This window comes from Triticum urartu, chromosome 4A (assembly GCF_056163025.1).
Source record: "Triticum urartu cultivar PI428250 chromosome 4A, HENAU_Tu73, whole genome shotgun sequence".
NCBI lineage: Eukaryota > Viridiplantae > Streptophyta > Magnoliopsida > Poales > Poaceae > Triticum > Triticum urartu.
In genome coordinates, this window is record NC_141876.1 from 428,882,947 (window position 1) to 428,897,367 (window position 14,421).

General features: G+C 42.2%; 2 protein-coding genes across 4 annotated transcripts; one reads left to right on the plus strand and one right to left on the minus strand.

Moving 5' to 3' along the window:
* Window positions 1-2,665: 2,665 nt before the first annotated feature.
* LOC125551908 (histone-lysine N-methyltransferase EZ1-like) lies at window positions 2,666-10,059 on the plus strand. 3 transcript variants are annotated; one of them, XM_048715305.2, is made up of 17 exons: window positions 2,666-2,881; window positions 3,005-3,112; window positions 3,232-3,566; window positions 4,181-4,342; window positions 5,103-5,187; window positions 5,307-5,444; window positions 5,553-5,600; window positions 5,677-5,748; window positions 6,410-7,059; window positions 7,169-7,304; window positions 7,980-8,197; window positions 8,509-8,640; window positions 8,805-8,895; window positions 8,978-9,025; window positions 9,107-9,235; window positions 9,341-9,418; window positions 9,548-10,059. In XM_048715305.2, the coding sequence occupies exons 1-17, from the start codon at window positions 2,825-2,827 to the stop codon at window positions 9,731-9,733; spliced, it is 2,673 nt and encodes an 890-aa protein (XP_048571262.2). In that variant the 5' UTR covers window positions 2,666-2,824; the 3' UTR covers window positions 9,734-10,059. The 3 variants fall into 3 exon arrangements, with proteins under 3 accessions (XP_048571262.2, XP_048571263.2, XP_048571264.2); XM_048715306.2 differs by lacking the exon at window positions 8,509-8,640; XM_048715307.2 differs by lacking the exons at window positions 2,666-2,881; window positions 3,005-3,112 and having other exon boundaries at window positions 3,288-3,566; window positions 4,176-4,342.
* A 143-nt stretch (window positions 10,060-10,202) lies between these two features.
* On the minus strand, window positions 10,203-12,978 carry LOC125551910 (protein trichome birefringence-like 6). Its single transcript, XM_048715308.2, has 5 exons — window positions 11,775-12,978; window positions 11,437-11,629; window positions 11,160-11,350; window positions 10,762-10,920; window positions 10,203-10,646 (listed from the first exon to the last, which is right to left on the minus strand). Exons 1-5 carry the CDS (start codon window positions 12,860-12,862, stop codon window positions 10,319-10,321), a joined length of 1,959 nt encoding a protein of 652 aa, XP_048571265.1. The 5' UTR covers window positions 12,863-12,978; the 3' UTR covers window positions 10,203-10,318.
* Between the last annotated feature and the right edge of the window lie 1,443 nt (window positions 12,979-14,421).

The window sequence follows — 14,421 nt, forward strand, 5'->3', positions numbered from 1 at the left end:
AACTACATTTCTATTTTCTTCTTCTTCAGACCATCCCTTCTTCTTCTGTTCTTTTCCTTTTTCCTTTTCCTCTCTTCTTCTCCTATTCTTCTTCTTCTTCTTCTTCTTCTTCTTCTTCTTCTGTTCTTTTCCTTCTTCTTGTTCTTCTTCTTCTTCTTCTTCTTCTGTTCTTTTCCTTTTTCCTCTTCTTCTTCTTCTTCTTCTTCTTCTTCTTCGGTAGCTAGATGGTTCTCTCTCTCTCTCTCTCTCTCTCTCTCTCTCTCTTAGATCTTCAATATCATGTTCCCGTGACATAATCAGGATCAATTCAATGTAATAAGTGGTGTGTTCGTTGGGACATGATGAATTGTCACTTTATGATCAGATTGTTCATTGAAATCAATTGAATCTTTTGAGATTTTTTGTTATACAATAAAATAGCTTTGCATACTCTACGACTATCTATCTTATTTGGCTAAGTTCGATGTGTTTTTTCCAGAGGGAGTGGTGCTTCGTCGTGGGTTCAATCTAGCGGTGATCTAACCCAGTGACAAAAAGGTCTGGCGGTGATCTAACCTAGTGACAAAAGGGCTAAGGCACGTATTTTATTGCTGCCACTAAGAATAAAATGACGGGTTTTGTGTATATTGATTGACTTCTTCTCGTTTACATTATGTCATCTTGCTTATTGTGATACTTTGTTTCCTGCAAACTTAATACCTTAAGATGCATGCTGGATAGCGGTTACGGGGTGGAGTATTACTAGTAGATGCAGTTGGATTAACGTTCTAATTATCATAGACGTAATGCATAAATGAGATAACATGAATGATCATATTCCTAAATATTGCAATTTGCTCAGTTGCCTACTGTAATTTGTTTACCATGCCATTTGCTTGTTTTCGAGAGAGATGCCAATAGTGAAACTCTGCCCCCCTTGGTTAAACCTGGGCATTTGCCGGGGCGGCTTACTTCGGACTGAGCTTTTTAAAGCCCGAGCCCGGCCCGGACCGACTCGGAACACATGAATAGTGTCTATTTTGATTAAAATAATGATTTTTAGGATATTCAGAATTCTCCTTTAGTCCCATAATATATAAGCGTTTTTGACACTACACTAGTGTAAAAACGCTCTTATATTATGAGATGAAGGGAGTATATATTATACCTATATTTGTCATAAAATATTGATTTATGCCCTATTCGGGTTTATTTTGGGGCTTTCGAGCCGGGCTTCAGGCGTAAAAGCTGAGCCCGAGCCCGTCCTGGATGTCGGGCTTTTGAGCCGAGTTGTTCATGCCCGGGTCTACCCTGGGTCTATTCTACATTACTGAATTCTTCTACACAATTGCTATTACTATTTTGCCGTTTTTACCTTCTTACTATTTACTTCCTCTGTTTTTATTTACTCTGCATATTAGGTTTGTCTAAATTCAAACTTGATATACTTTCAAGAGGTTTGAAGAAAAATATATTAATATATACACCACCAAATCAATTCCATTGGATTCATAATTGCATATATTTTCACATCATATAAATTTGTTATTGTAAATGTTCATATTATTTTCTACAAAATTGGTCAAACTTTAGTTTGATTTCAGTCAAAGCTTTTTTTGCGGGGAAAAGGAAGATTTCATTGACTCACGGAGGCTTCTCGGACTCGGAAATGTTTATAATGCAGTCTAAACCTGACCTCAATCAGACAACCATGCGAGGGGTACTACGACCATACGCGACTAGTGCATGACTGACATTATGTTGTGATCTACTAATGTGAGAAAATGAAATCTCCCTAGATTCAGCATCATCCTGTTTATATCCTCTGCTAGTGCTCGGACTTGTGATCGGTTTGTTGACTTGGCCGATAGCATCGACACCGCTTCAGAGTAATCCAACTCCACCAAGATGGGCAGGCTGGTACGGTACAAAGCCAACTACAGTCCCTCTCTGCATATTTCCAACTCTGCTTGAAGGTTATTGTCACATGTGAGCAGCTGCCTACATGATGTAAAAATGAGCTCCCCTCTATCGTCTCTAGACCATCCCGCCCCCTGTTGCGCTTGTGGCCTGTACAAAGCTACCATCGGTATTCAGCTTTGTCCAGCCGGCAGGGGGAGGTACCCATTGGAACGGCTGCTCACATTTCAGTCAAAGCTAATATACGGAGTAAATATACATCCCTTTTACCGTGTTATTGCGACAAGTGTGTTTATGTTCTGTGCGTAGGTGAATCATTAAGGCTATTCATAGTGAGGAGTATCATATACGTGCATAATATTATGAATGAAATAGTATCATAGATGAACTTATTTATTATATAACATAATAGCATAATACTTCATTTTTTATGATACGGTATCTACTTAAATTACTCTAAAACCCCCTCTTCTTTAATTGTCTGGTACATCGGCGTGTCTGCTAGCGCCGAGTGCATGATAACGGCCATGGTTACTATGGCTAGCCTAACGTCTCTCGCATTTCTTTCTCCGCCATCGCTTCCCTTGCGTTCCACACCGGTGGACGGTGGTCGGTGGTCGGCGGGATCACAGCACAGCGGTGCAGACGGCCACGACCTCCCTTGGACCCTCTAAATCCTTCGCTACCCAACGACGCCCGCCGCCACTTGACGTGAGCCCATCCGGAAGCCCGTGCAGCGAGAGGCCCCCACTGACGCCAGGCCACCTACCTGTCAGACCTTAACCCTCCCGCAAAGAGGATCCTAGCCTGCCTATGCTGCTAGCTATAGTGCAGAGCCGTCGCGTCGACAAGGGTCAGAGAAGGCAGGGCTCCTCGCGTCGAGGAGCAGGAGGAGTGTGGGCCTGCGGCGGCTCGCGCCATCGCCATGGCGTCGTCCTCGTCCAAGGCCTCCGACTCCTCCTCCCACCGGGACGGCCCCAAGGTAGCGTTCGCCGGCCTCCGATTCCCCTAGCCGCCCGGTTCCCCGCCTCGATCTCCCTCCCCAATCTGATCGGTTTCGATCCTTTTCCGTCCCCTTGTTTTTTTTTTCTTTCGTGCTCCGCAGCGGCCGGATCAGGGGCTCGGCGTGGGCACCTCCTCACTCATGGCGCTCCATGGGAAGCTTACGCAGCTGAAGCGCCAAATCCAACAGGCCCGCCTCGCCTCGATCAAGGTAAAGCAGAGCACCGACCGCATCTACAGAATTCGTTGTGAATTGTGAGTTTTGTTGGGTCACTCAATCTGGTCCGGGGATTGAGCTTTGTACCTGTGTCCTGTTTTGACCTTTGACAGGAGAAGCTGGAGGCAAACAGGAGGGCGCTGCGGAAGCACACCTGCGGCCTGTTCGATGTGGCCGCCCTGGCGGAGGCGGCGTCGAGGGGCTCGGAGAGCAGCAACGTGCTGTCGCAGCTCGCCGCGGAGGGCCAGTCCAGGATCGTTGGCTGGAACCTGGCGAGAGGGTCGGGGGAGAGGGAGGTTGTGCACGTGCAGGAGGAGAACCTGTCGGCCGACGGGACGCTCGTGCTCTCCAGCTCCGGCGACAGCGCACAGTCCATCGTTTTGCAGCTTGTGAAGCTGCTGCTGGTTGATAAGATTCCTCCGTACACTACGTGGATCTTCCTGGACAAGTATAGTGTTGCTACTCTATTTGACCTGTTTGATGACTTAATATTAGGTTGCTCTTCAGTTCTACAGTACTAGTTCATATGCCATATGGAGTTAACTTGAGATTTATGAAAGGATACTTCAATGTGCATGCATTTAGATGAACAACTTAGTCATGAACTCATGATAGAGTTAATTAACTTGAGATATATATGCGTGGATACTCGAATGTGCATGGGTTCAGGCATTTGAACAACTTAGTCATGCAAGCCATAGGTAGAAGTTTTTTTTAGCTTGGGGAGCTGCATAAGAATTTGACAAATCATATATTTAATTACTTGAGCATGACATGTTCAGATAGCGTTATCAAGGATATTGCTCTGGGATGAAGTGGGGAAATTTGAGTTCCTTAATTTAAGAACATATGCAAATCCATAAGCATTCTGTATATCCATGATCATTCCAAGAAATATGACTATCGACATGATTGATGCGTCGTGCTACTTAGCATAAGTTTATTAGCTGAATTTATTCTGAGTAGTTTGATTTTGTTAAATGGCTCATACGTCGGTATAAGGACAATTCTTGCATTCCTTTTGTCTTTGATATTTATTTTTTCTGGAACAACACAGCGCAGAAACCAAAGAATGGCCGATGATCAATCAATTGCTGGTAGGAGGAGAATTTACTATGATTCAGCTGGCAACGAGGCTCTAATCTGCAGTGAAAGTGATGAAGAAATTCCACAACCTGACGAAGAGAAGCATGTTTTCACTGAAGGAGAAGATCAGCTAATATGGTATAATAATAGAATCTATAATGGCCAATCGAGATGCTTTTTTTATACCTATTAATGTTAAACTTGAAAATGCTTGCTGGCTGGCACAGATTCTAGAAGGACTTAGTAGTAGACTACTCTTTAATACCTTGTTTCATCACCAATTTTGCCATTTTCTCACTTATCATGGTATTGGAGATGCAATGTTGGTCTCTTCACAACCTCAGTGCTACTGAAAACCTCAAGTTCCTTTTTGAAACAAACCACAAGCTTTTTGAACTTTAGTTCTATTTAGTTTACGACTTCACATTTTTTTGTTGGATGCTTTAATATGAATCTACTTATATTATACTTTGTGAACATTTGTGTAACCAAGGCTAAATATTTAATCGACTGCTATTTAGGTGACACTTAGTTAAATAGAGACAAGTTGTCTGTACATGGGTACACTTTCTCGAGGCCAGAATAACCTGTGACAGAAGTGCTCATTTAGTCAAGCAATGTGAATTAAATTGCTTGTGCACATATAAGAATATACCTTTTCAAAGACACAAAACTTTTGTGTTTTCTTGAAAAAAATATTTGAATAAGAATAGGAACTCCTTAATTAGATCTGGTTAACTTAATCATTATTATCCTGCAAAAATAATGACTACTTTGCACAATGTTCCTGTTATGTGCTATCATGGCAATGCCATCCCCATCTCTTTACAATCAACCTTGCAAAAAAAAAAACTATGTATAACTTGTCTGATTCTGAGTTTCTGACTATCTGCTGCAGGAAAGCTACTCAGGAACGCGGGTTAAGTCAAGAGGATTTAAATGTCATCTGTCAGTTTATTGATGCATCTCCTTCAGAAATCGAGGTGATGTGCCACGAAAAACACAAATTCTTTGTAGCAAGATCTTCATTAAGTGATATCACCACAAATAGCAAATGTCTTTTGACTTACAATTGTTTCTGTTGATTTCATTACAATTCCAGGGTAGATCTGAATTTCTTTTTGAGAAACACGAGAAGCACTCTGAATTTTCTGATAAGATAGAGAGCCAACTTCCTCTTGACAAGACTGTGGATATAGTTTTGGATTCTTTTGATAATCTCTTCTGCCGCAGATGTTTGGTACATTCTACTTCTGGCAATCTACCACTTCTAGTCCTGTTTTTAATGTCGGTTTGTGCAACTATGTTCATCAGGGTGTGATTTATTTGATGATATATGTTCATTCAGGTTTTTGATTGCCGTCTCCATGGCTGCTCTCAAAACTTAGTATTCCCAGTGAGTAACAATTCATTTCATGTTCTAATAAAATTACTTCTCTGTGCTGCTAAGTATTAACTCCTATTCTTGTCAGAGTGAGAAGCAACCCTGTGGGTTTGAGCTCGACGGAAACAAGAGTCCATGTGGTGACCAGTGCTACCTTCGAGTATGCTTCACCTCAGATTTTACAATTATATTCATTGGCATTAACTTATTTTTCTTTAGGTTTTCAGTTAAATCGTACCAGCCCCTGTAGCAAATCTATGAAACTATTTTACTGAACTTCTATTGGTGGGGAACATTGTTAGAGTTTTGGTGCCCGAGGGTTTCCTTGTAGATATTGGAAGAAACGGCACGATCCACTATTCCAAAGATACTAAAAACCTTAATTTTTACAATTCACTCTGTTATGCACATCTGCAAAATTTTGATTTTAAATTCTACTGTGTTATTGAGAACCAAAAAGACAAGTGATAGTTGTATTACATATGAACACTTGAACAGTGAATGGAGCGAATTTATCTTTTAAGTACTTCACAGCACGTTTGGACCTGGCATTGGAATTTTGTAGGCGTGCACATTGTAACATGTTCTGGAGTTTTTTTAGTACTGGATCAAGCACTTCTTCTAAAATGCGAAATGAGAAACACGACCTGTGGATGCCAACGGCAGTGAATTTGACCGATGTTACTTTTTGGCAATCTGCTGATTACTTTTTATACAATATTTGGTCTTTTAATTGCTACTAATAACTTTATAGATCCGTCCTTTCAGTTGAGCATGTTTACTGTGCTCCGAGGCTAATTGTGGTATTAGTTTGTCCACAGAGAAGAGAAGGATTTCAAGACATACCCAAACATGATTATGCTTCTTCTGCAACACATAATATGGAGTCAAGATCCACCTTACACAAAGTTGGTACCGATATGGTATCTGAATCAGAAGATTCAAACCGAGAGGAAGAAATCATTAAATCAAGTATATCTGTTGGAACCAGCAGATCAAAAATATCTTTTGAAAGTGCTGAAAAACATACTACACTGCCTTCTGGGGATGCTTCTGAAACTGAAAATGTATCCACTGATATGCTTCTAAGAAGTTTAGGGAAGCGCAAGGTTTCAAAAGGACCAAGGTCTAGTGATGATTTCCCTTATAAAAAGCCAAGGACGCTTGCTTCAGATATTCCTTTTGCAAGCCATATATTGAATAATCATTCTACTTCGGAGATTGGTGACACAAGACCAGATATCAGAGAATTTGGAGGCAATCAACGAGATGACCCCAATAAGAAAACTTCTAATAAAGATAGTTGCGGTGGAAGCCCAACTAGTACTGCTGAGGATGCAGCAAGAAATACTAATAAAGAATCTTCAGCAAATAATTTGTTCAGTTCCAGCAGGGAGCACCCTCTTTCTCATTGGAGTACCCTAGAGAGGGATTTATATCTGAAGGGAATAGAGATATTTGGGAAAAATAGGTAAATTTACATATATAAGGTGCAATTTCAAGTGTTATCTCCCCCTAGGTTTTGTGGAAACAGACTTCCCTGATTAATTGAACTGTTGCTTTCCTGATTAATTCCACAGCTGTCTAATAGTCAGAAACCTATTATGTGGCCTGAAAACCTGCATGGAAGTGGCTAGCTACATGTACAACAATGGTGCAGCAAACATGAGTAAATCCATTTCGGGCGATTTCACAGAAACTGAACAAAACTACATGGTATGTATTGAATCACGTTGGTAGTCTCCTGCTCTATTTCACTATTTCGTTTGTACTCAGATTAGGAATGTTAAAACAAACTAAATGCTGGCAGTCATATTGTTCTCAATGCAGTCACTGCTGCTGCTGCTGCAGAAAGAATTACGTACTTCAGTTAGTATTTATTGCATGGCATGATGCTCCTGATTTTGAGGTTCTGTTTCTTCCGATGAAGTTAGGTGTTCTTTCAGCACAAAAGTGAAATATCTTAGACATGGTTTGTATAACTGCTGTTCAGCCAGAGTTCATAATATGGTAGATTATCGAAGTCTGAGTGGTTTAGGGGTTACAAATAAGTCATTTTCCCATGAATTAAGGACATACTCTACTGCTCCTGTGGGTTTTCTGTTTTCATTTCGAGGAGCAACATGTGCAATATTATTGAGCAAAAAGGGAGAGATGCAATAAAATCGCTAACTTAGTGACAGAAAGATATGGGAGGAGTGCATGTCTCAGCCTTCCATTAGGAACCACACCTATTACAAGTTACCATCATTAACCAGCCCAGCCTTCACAAATGAAGCAACCAGGATCAGTATTACTGCACATATAAAAGTCAAAACATGCAGAGACTAACTTCATTTTCCACTGGTATTGTTACGCCAGCATCATAATTTTTTGTCCATGGATTTGTAGGAGCAAGGCATGGTTGTGAGAACAAAAGTCTGTCGTCGAAGGGGCAGAACTCGAAAGCACAAATATCCTTCGAAGGCTGCAGGGCATCCAGCCATTAGGAAAAAAGTTGGTGATGGGAAGCAATGTGACAGACAGTATACACCGTGTGGGTGCCAGGAAATGTGCAACAAAAATTGCCCCTGTGTGGAAAATGGGACATGCTGTGAGAAATACTGTGGGTATGTTCCCATTATATCGAGCAAAAATCCGTTACCCACCTTATCTCTTAAGATATTTTATGCATCCACAGTATTTCCTTGAAAAGACAAGAGATATGCATTCTAGAAAAAACATTTAGTATTGGGCGTGTATTGAGTATTTGACGCACAAAGTGAAAGTGATCATAAGACTAATGACATCTACAGTTCTCTTTTATCATCATATTAGTGTAATCAAATGCAAAGAAAAAACTTGACCCTGGGTTCATTAGTGTAAGCAAATGCAAAGAAAGAACTTGACCCTGGCTTCATTTGTTAATTATCATATTTAGGTGTTCAAAAAGCTGCAAAAACAGATTTAGAGGCTGTCATTGTGCAAAAAGTCAGTGCAGAAGCAGGCAATGCCCATGTTTTGCTGCCAGTCGAGAATGTGATCCGGATGTTTGCAGAAACTGCTGGGTGAGGTAATCAGCACTTATAAAATAAGATCTCCTTGTAGATGTTGACATAACTGTTTGATAGGGTTAAATGTTTTGTTTTTAGCTACGTATCATGCACATGTTTAGCTTTATTCAGATTTATGGCGTGTTTTAGTTTGCCAAACTTCACATATGTTCATTCTCTTCAGCTGTGGAGATGGTTCACTAGGCGAGCCACCAGAAAGAGGTGATGGTTACCAGTGCGGAAACATGAAGCTCCTCCTAAAACAACAACAAAGGGTGATAACATACTCCTGTAGTTTTGTCCTCTTGACATCATTGTACGCTACCTGTTTCATGCTAATTGTTGATCATAATTCAGATTTTGCTTGGAAAATCGGACGTTGCAGGATGGGGTGCGTTCATTAAGGTCAGATCACAGAAGCTTGTTTGAGTGTGATAGCTTTCCCTTTCTTCTTTTGGCTAATTTTATTTTTTCTTGCAACACCAGAACCCTGTGCATAAGAATGACTATCTTGGAGAGTACACTGGTGAATTGATTTCTCACAAAGAAGCAGACAAACGCGGCAAAATTTATGACCGGGCAAACTCTTCATTCCTCTTTGATTTAAATGATCAGGTATCCCTGCATCACATGCCGTGCATCTGCATACAGTCATATTGAAAAAATAACAGATGGTTGAAATCAAAGTGGTAACCTTTAATTTGATTGATTGCTTCACAGTTTGTATTGGATGCATATCGGAAGGGGGATAAATTGAAGTTCGCAAATCACTCCTCCAGTCCCAACTGCTATGCAAAGGTAAGCATTGTTGTAAGACAATGTCGCTTCATGCTTTGTCTTCACCGTAATCTATTGTAATTTGTAATACAATGCAGCTTCATGCTTTGTCTTCACTGTAATCTCATTTCATCTTACGATCCTATCCAGGTGATGATGGTGGCCGGTGACCATCGGGTTGGTATCTATGCAAGGGAGCATATTGAAGCTAGTGCCGAACTCTTCTATGATTACCGGTATGGACCGGACCAAGCCCCAGCCTGGGCTAGGAGACCAGAAGGAGCAAAGAAGGATGAAGCGTCTGGTTCTCATCGTCGAGCACACAAAGTTGCTTGATAGCTGAAGAGCAGCTCTGATGATATAGGCTGCTGTAAACTATTGCCATACTTCACCAAACGTCTATCCCAGTTCATTATACAAGGGAGACCGATTGTTGGCCTGATAAAAAGAATGTGTATTCCTTACGAAATAAAGTCCCAAGTACCAAGCTTGTGGATGACTGACAAATAAGCTTTTATTGATAGTCTGAACGATAACATAATTGTGTGTGAACATGCTTGCCTGTACTCTTGAGAACTTATACATGGTTTTCAAACTGGAGTTGCCTGAACATCTACATGTTGAGGTGGACCAAGATGGCAATAAAAATTTATGCTATACAAGTCTTATCTTTTGGTAGGGAAGGAAAAGATGAATTTTATTCGCGACTTAAACTCTCTTAGTTGTATTGTGCAAAATGTTGGCAAATGTTTCAGAAACCATATCACAACTTGCTTGACACATTACCAGCTGGGAAGAGATGAAATAGAAGGAAAAAACAATCATAAAATTTATATCCAGAGAGAAAATATATACTCCAATAATTGCTGTACACAATATTAGCTGGGACAAGAGGACATTTTAAAGATGGAAAGCCAGTCACTAACTTGTAAAACCGTTCTCGTGTGAGGATACTAAATGGTAGAACAGCAGCTCATTCCATGTATCAGGCACTCCAGGAAGGCACCAGTGGCTGCAATCCTGGGTGCTGGATGCTGTTAAATCTCCTGCCTTACTCCCATACACAGAGGGGTGGCCATCTATCCTGAGACCAGATAGATTGGTAATGTTCAGAACTGTTACAGGAGTCTTCATTTGCTTCGCCACTTGTTCCAACATCGCATTTCTCTCGGGCACCGGCCTTGCCCGAGTGTCATTAAGAGGCATTGTGCTCTCTCTGCAGTGCCCCCCGGAATTCCACTCCCCGCCGCTGAAACCAGTGGTAAGTTGTTATTGCTGACCATGTTTTGCTTATTGGGGATTGCAGCAAAAAAATCGAAGTTGCCCGTATTGGAATTGAAAAGCTCAGATCAGAGGGAGCAAACCTGAAGTGTGATGGGGATGAGCTTCGGAAGAACACTTGCGTTTTCCGTGGATCAATGTAACGGTCGACCCATGATGCCCATGTGGTTAGTGCTCGATGGAAAGCTGTGGAGGCATCGAGGTGGGGATGGACAGTATCCCCTTCTTGATAATAATTCAATCTGCAAGCAAATGCAATATTTAGATCCCATAAATTATGTTGGTTTGCGCCCCTTCGCAGAAACATGCTACTCTTAGAGCATTTACTCTGCAAGTCCTAAGATTTGCAAGAATCGAAACATAGACAGTGGCAGCTCATTTACAAATCTAAATTATCGTAACCAGATAAAATGCCTGTCATGCAAACTAACTAAAATGTAAAAACAGTGGTTAATTCTTTTCTGAGCTCATCAGCACTCACCCAGCTTTTGTTTTATGATGAGACCACCAATGGGCAGTATTAAACACAAGCACATTCGCCCCCTTCCATCTTGACGAGCTCCGGTCGATGGTATCAATCCGCAGTGTCCTTGCATGCTTTTGGCCGATTCTCGACTTGCCTTCATGCACCAAGAAATGGGTGACATGGTACTCCACAGTGCAGTTGTAGTCCTGCAGAAACCATGCCCATATGATGCCTACACAGTACCTTAGACACTGAATGGACTACTTCCACATAAGATTCATGACATACGAACCAGGAACTTGAAATTGTAATCCCCTCTCTCCTTGGTAATCTTGCGGCCACGGGTTTCATGAATCCTTGCAGGGTCTGACACTGCTTCTCTCAGCAAGCACATCATGGACTCCCATTGATTCCTGTTAAGGGAGTCCCCTGCGAACACTAGCCGCTTTCCGCGCAGCATCTCGAGCATTTTCCTAGCATCAAACCTGAATTTTAACAGCAAGCAAAGTTAGCAGATGCCAAATTGCTCATATACCAAGCTTAAGTCAGTAAATGCAAAAATTTCAAACGCAAAGTCTTGCATCCATGAAACTGGGGAAATATAATAATAATTGTATAATAATGCAGCACCTAGGGATATTGCAATGCCTTGGCTGCCACCTCCACTTGGTATACTTTTGTTCCGTTCTTCCATTTGCTTCACAGCTGAACCCTTGGTCTACGAATGGGCACGAATTGCTTGCGTAGAGTGGGTAGCTCTCATCGAACACCCAGCTCCCGTCGTAAACATCGCACTGCGCTATGCTGCTTCTCGCCAAATCCAGTTTTCTCTGAACCGCTTCCTGAATCACATTAGCATCCTGCTTAGTATTTGGATTGGCTGGAGCTTCTCCTGAGTTGTTCTTTGCTGAACGGTTTGAGATTTCCCACTGGCCCGCCTGTTGCGAAGCATAAGACCCTTGTGCAGAGGAATCGCCCTTTTCTCCGGCATGGCCACCGTGCAGGGATTCGCCTTTTGTCCCCGCTACGGGAACTGAACCTGAAGCTTCCGTGGAGAAATTGACAGCTTGCGCAGGCTTTGCTCTATCGGATTTCTCAACTGACGCAGCTGCCCCATGGCCGTGGGAGGCAGAAGCATTGCCTACATTTGACCTCCTTGCCGAGACGGCATCAGCTTTCTTGCCTTCGGTGGAGTTGGGTTTCACCGGAACCGAATCTTTCGCCAGCTTCTCGCTGTCTCCACCTGGTCGAACACCTCCTTTCTCCTCCACTGTCGAATCCAAACCTCGGAGAGAATAGCCTCCCGCTTCCGCAACCTCGGGCATCTCCGAAACCGCATCACCCGCGGGGGTTTCAAAAATCCCACCTCCAGGACCGGCTTCATCAGCCTTCATTGCCGAGCCCACGGGCAAACCACCAGCACGCCCGTGGCGGTCTCCCTCCACAGCCGAATCTTCCCCCAAGGCCCCGCCTCCGCCCCCAATAAACACCTCCGCTCCTGCACCACCACCGCCGCCGCGAACCGGCGGGACCGCGGTGGCGGAGCCGTTGGCGCCGATGGAGGCGGCGAAGGGGAGGTGGATGGGGCGGCCGAAGCGGAGGGCGAAGAGGGAGAAGAGGAAGGAGAAGAGGAGGGAGGAGGAAGCGAAGGAGATGAGGAGGAGGCTCTTGGGGCTCGCGGGGCGGCTGGGGGAGGAACCACCCCTCTGCCTCTCCATTGCCAAGAGAGAGGTTGTCGGCGAGGTCGGAGCGTGTGGCAGACTGGTAATAAAGGCGGCGGTGGCGACCCGGGAAGAAGGCAAAAACACAAGGACGGGGCCGCTGCAACGGAAACGGAACGGGGACTTCGGGCGTTGTGGAGTAAGTGGAGTGACTTTTGTCTGTGCACCTGCTGCTGCCGACAGCTGTTTTTATTCTCTTTTCTTTCGGTATATGTGAAGAACAAGAACAGAGGCAAGTACTCCTACTCTAGCCTTTCGTTGATCATTTGATCAGCTCCGGCTCCACTACCATATATATATATATATATATATATATATATATATATATATATATATATATATATATATATATATATAGCGAAAGAACCTTTCTAATCTCGAGCTCAAATGCTCCTCCTATGAACAGTAAATCAGAAAAAAATCAAGCAATTTTGATTTTTTTGGCAAACTTTAAGAAAAATTGCAAATGCATGCAAAATGCCTGTGAAAGTAACACCTTGCACCGATGTGATTTCATGATTAATTTTTGCTTGTACTACAAACATCCCTTAAAGTTTGCCACAACAAAATTATGTATTTTTTTAATTTACAGTTCATCCAGGGGCAATTGAGATCGAGATAAGAAACTCCACTTCCAATTGCTAACCTTCACTGAGTGGGGCGTTTTGGTCACCGAGCTCCATGGAACCTGAATTTTTTAAAAATTTAAACTTAAACTTTCTCGTTAGGTGATAATTTCTATTCTTTTAGCTATTTATATTTAATAAATAATTATTTGAGCAAAAACAGTAGGGAAAAATCCCTACTGTGACTCTTTTTCATTAATAGGGTGGGGTCATATACTATGGATTTACAAGAGTTGGCTATGCCAGAGTTACATTCACAAGTAATCTAAGTTTGCATCCCTTCCTTCAAATTAGGTTTTGCCTTCTTTATGATAAGCTCAAAATGAACTTTGACGCAACATATACAATACTCCAAGCTCTTGGATTTATGATCAAATATAATGCTATTTATGTGCTTCCATAAGCTCCAAAATATAACAATCATGCACTCTTTGAATGGTGGTATGTTTGCTCTCTCCTTTGCTTCCACCAGCATATTGTTTGTTCAGATCAGTATTCCATTCAATACCTAGGGCCAGCCAAAAATGTTGACCGAAGTCATAGGAAAAGAACGGGTGCATAAGGTGTTCATTTGGTTCATCATTACATAGAACACATTTGACGGGTTCCAAATAGAAATTCTTTATGTCCAATAGGTCCCTAGTGTTTAACCTGTCAAGCAGCAATAGCCAGAAGAATAATTTTTGTTTTGCCAAGCAGCAAGACTTCTAAATCCACTAAAATGGCTTGGGGCATCAGGAGGGTCACTAATCAATTCAATATATATTATGTTTGTAGAGTATTTAGTTGAAGACCATTTGAATTGCCATGTGTCACTGTTGTGGGTTTTAACTTGTACTGCTAGCATATCCATCAGAGTAATAATTTGTTGCACTGCAATGGCAGACATGGGTGTACGGAACATCCCATAAAAATCATTGTTGGCCTATA

Bases quoted from the DNA above. Each gene is read 5' to 3' on its own strand.
- LOC125551908 (XM_048715305.2), top strand. From the start codon at position 2,825: ATGGCGTCGTCCTCGTCCAAGGCCTCCGACTCCTCCTCCCACCGGGAC. The intron at 8,198-8,508 runs GTATGTTCCCAT...TATCATATTTAG, and splicing joins TGCTGTGAGAAATACTGTGG to GTGTTCAAAAAGCTGCAAAA. The intron at 8,896-8,977 runs GTGATAACATAC...ATCATAATTCAG, and splicing joins TCCTAAAACAACAACAAAGG to ATTTTGCTTGGAAAATCGGA.
- LOC125551910 (XM_048715308.2), bottom strand. From the start codon at position 12,862: ATGGAGAGGCAGAGGGGTGGTTCCTCCCCCAGCCGCCCCGCGAGCCCC. The intron at 11,630-11,774 runs GTGCTGCATTAT...GTTAAAATTCAG, and splicing joins AGGCATTGCAATATCCCTAG to GTTTGATGCTAGGAAAATGC. The intron at 10,921-11,159 runs GTGAGTGCTGAT...ATTTGCTTGCAG, and splicing joins CATCATAAAACAAAAGCTGG to ATTGAATTATTATCAAGAAG.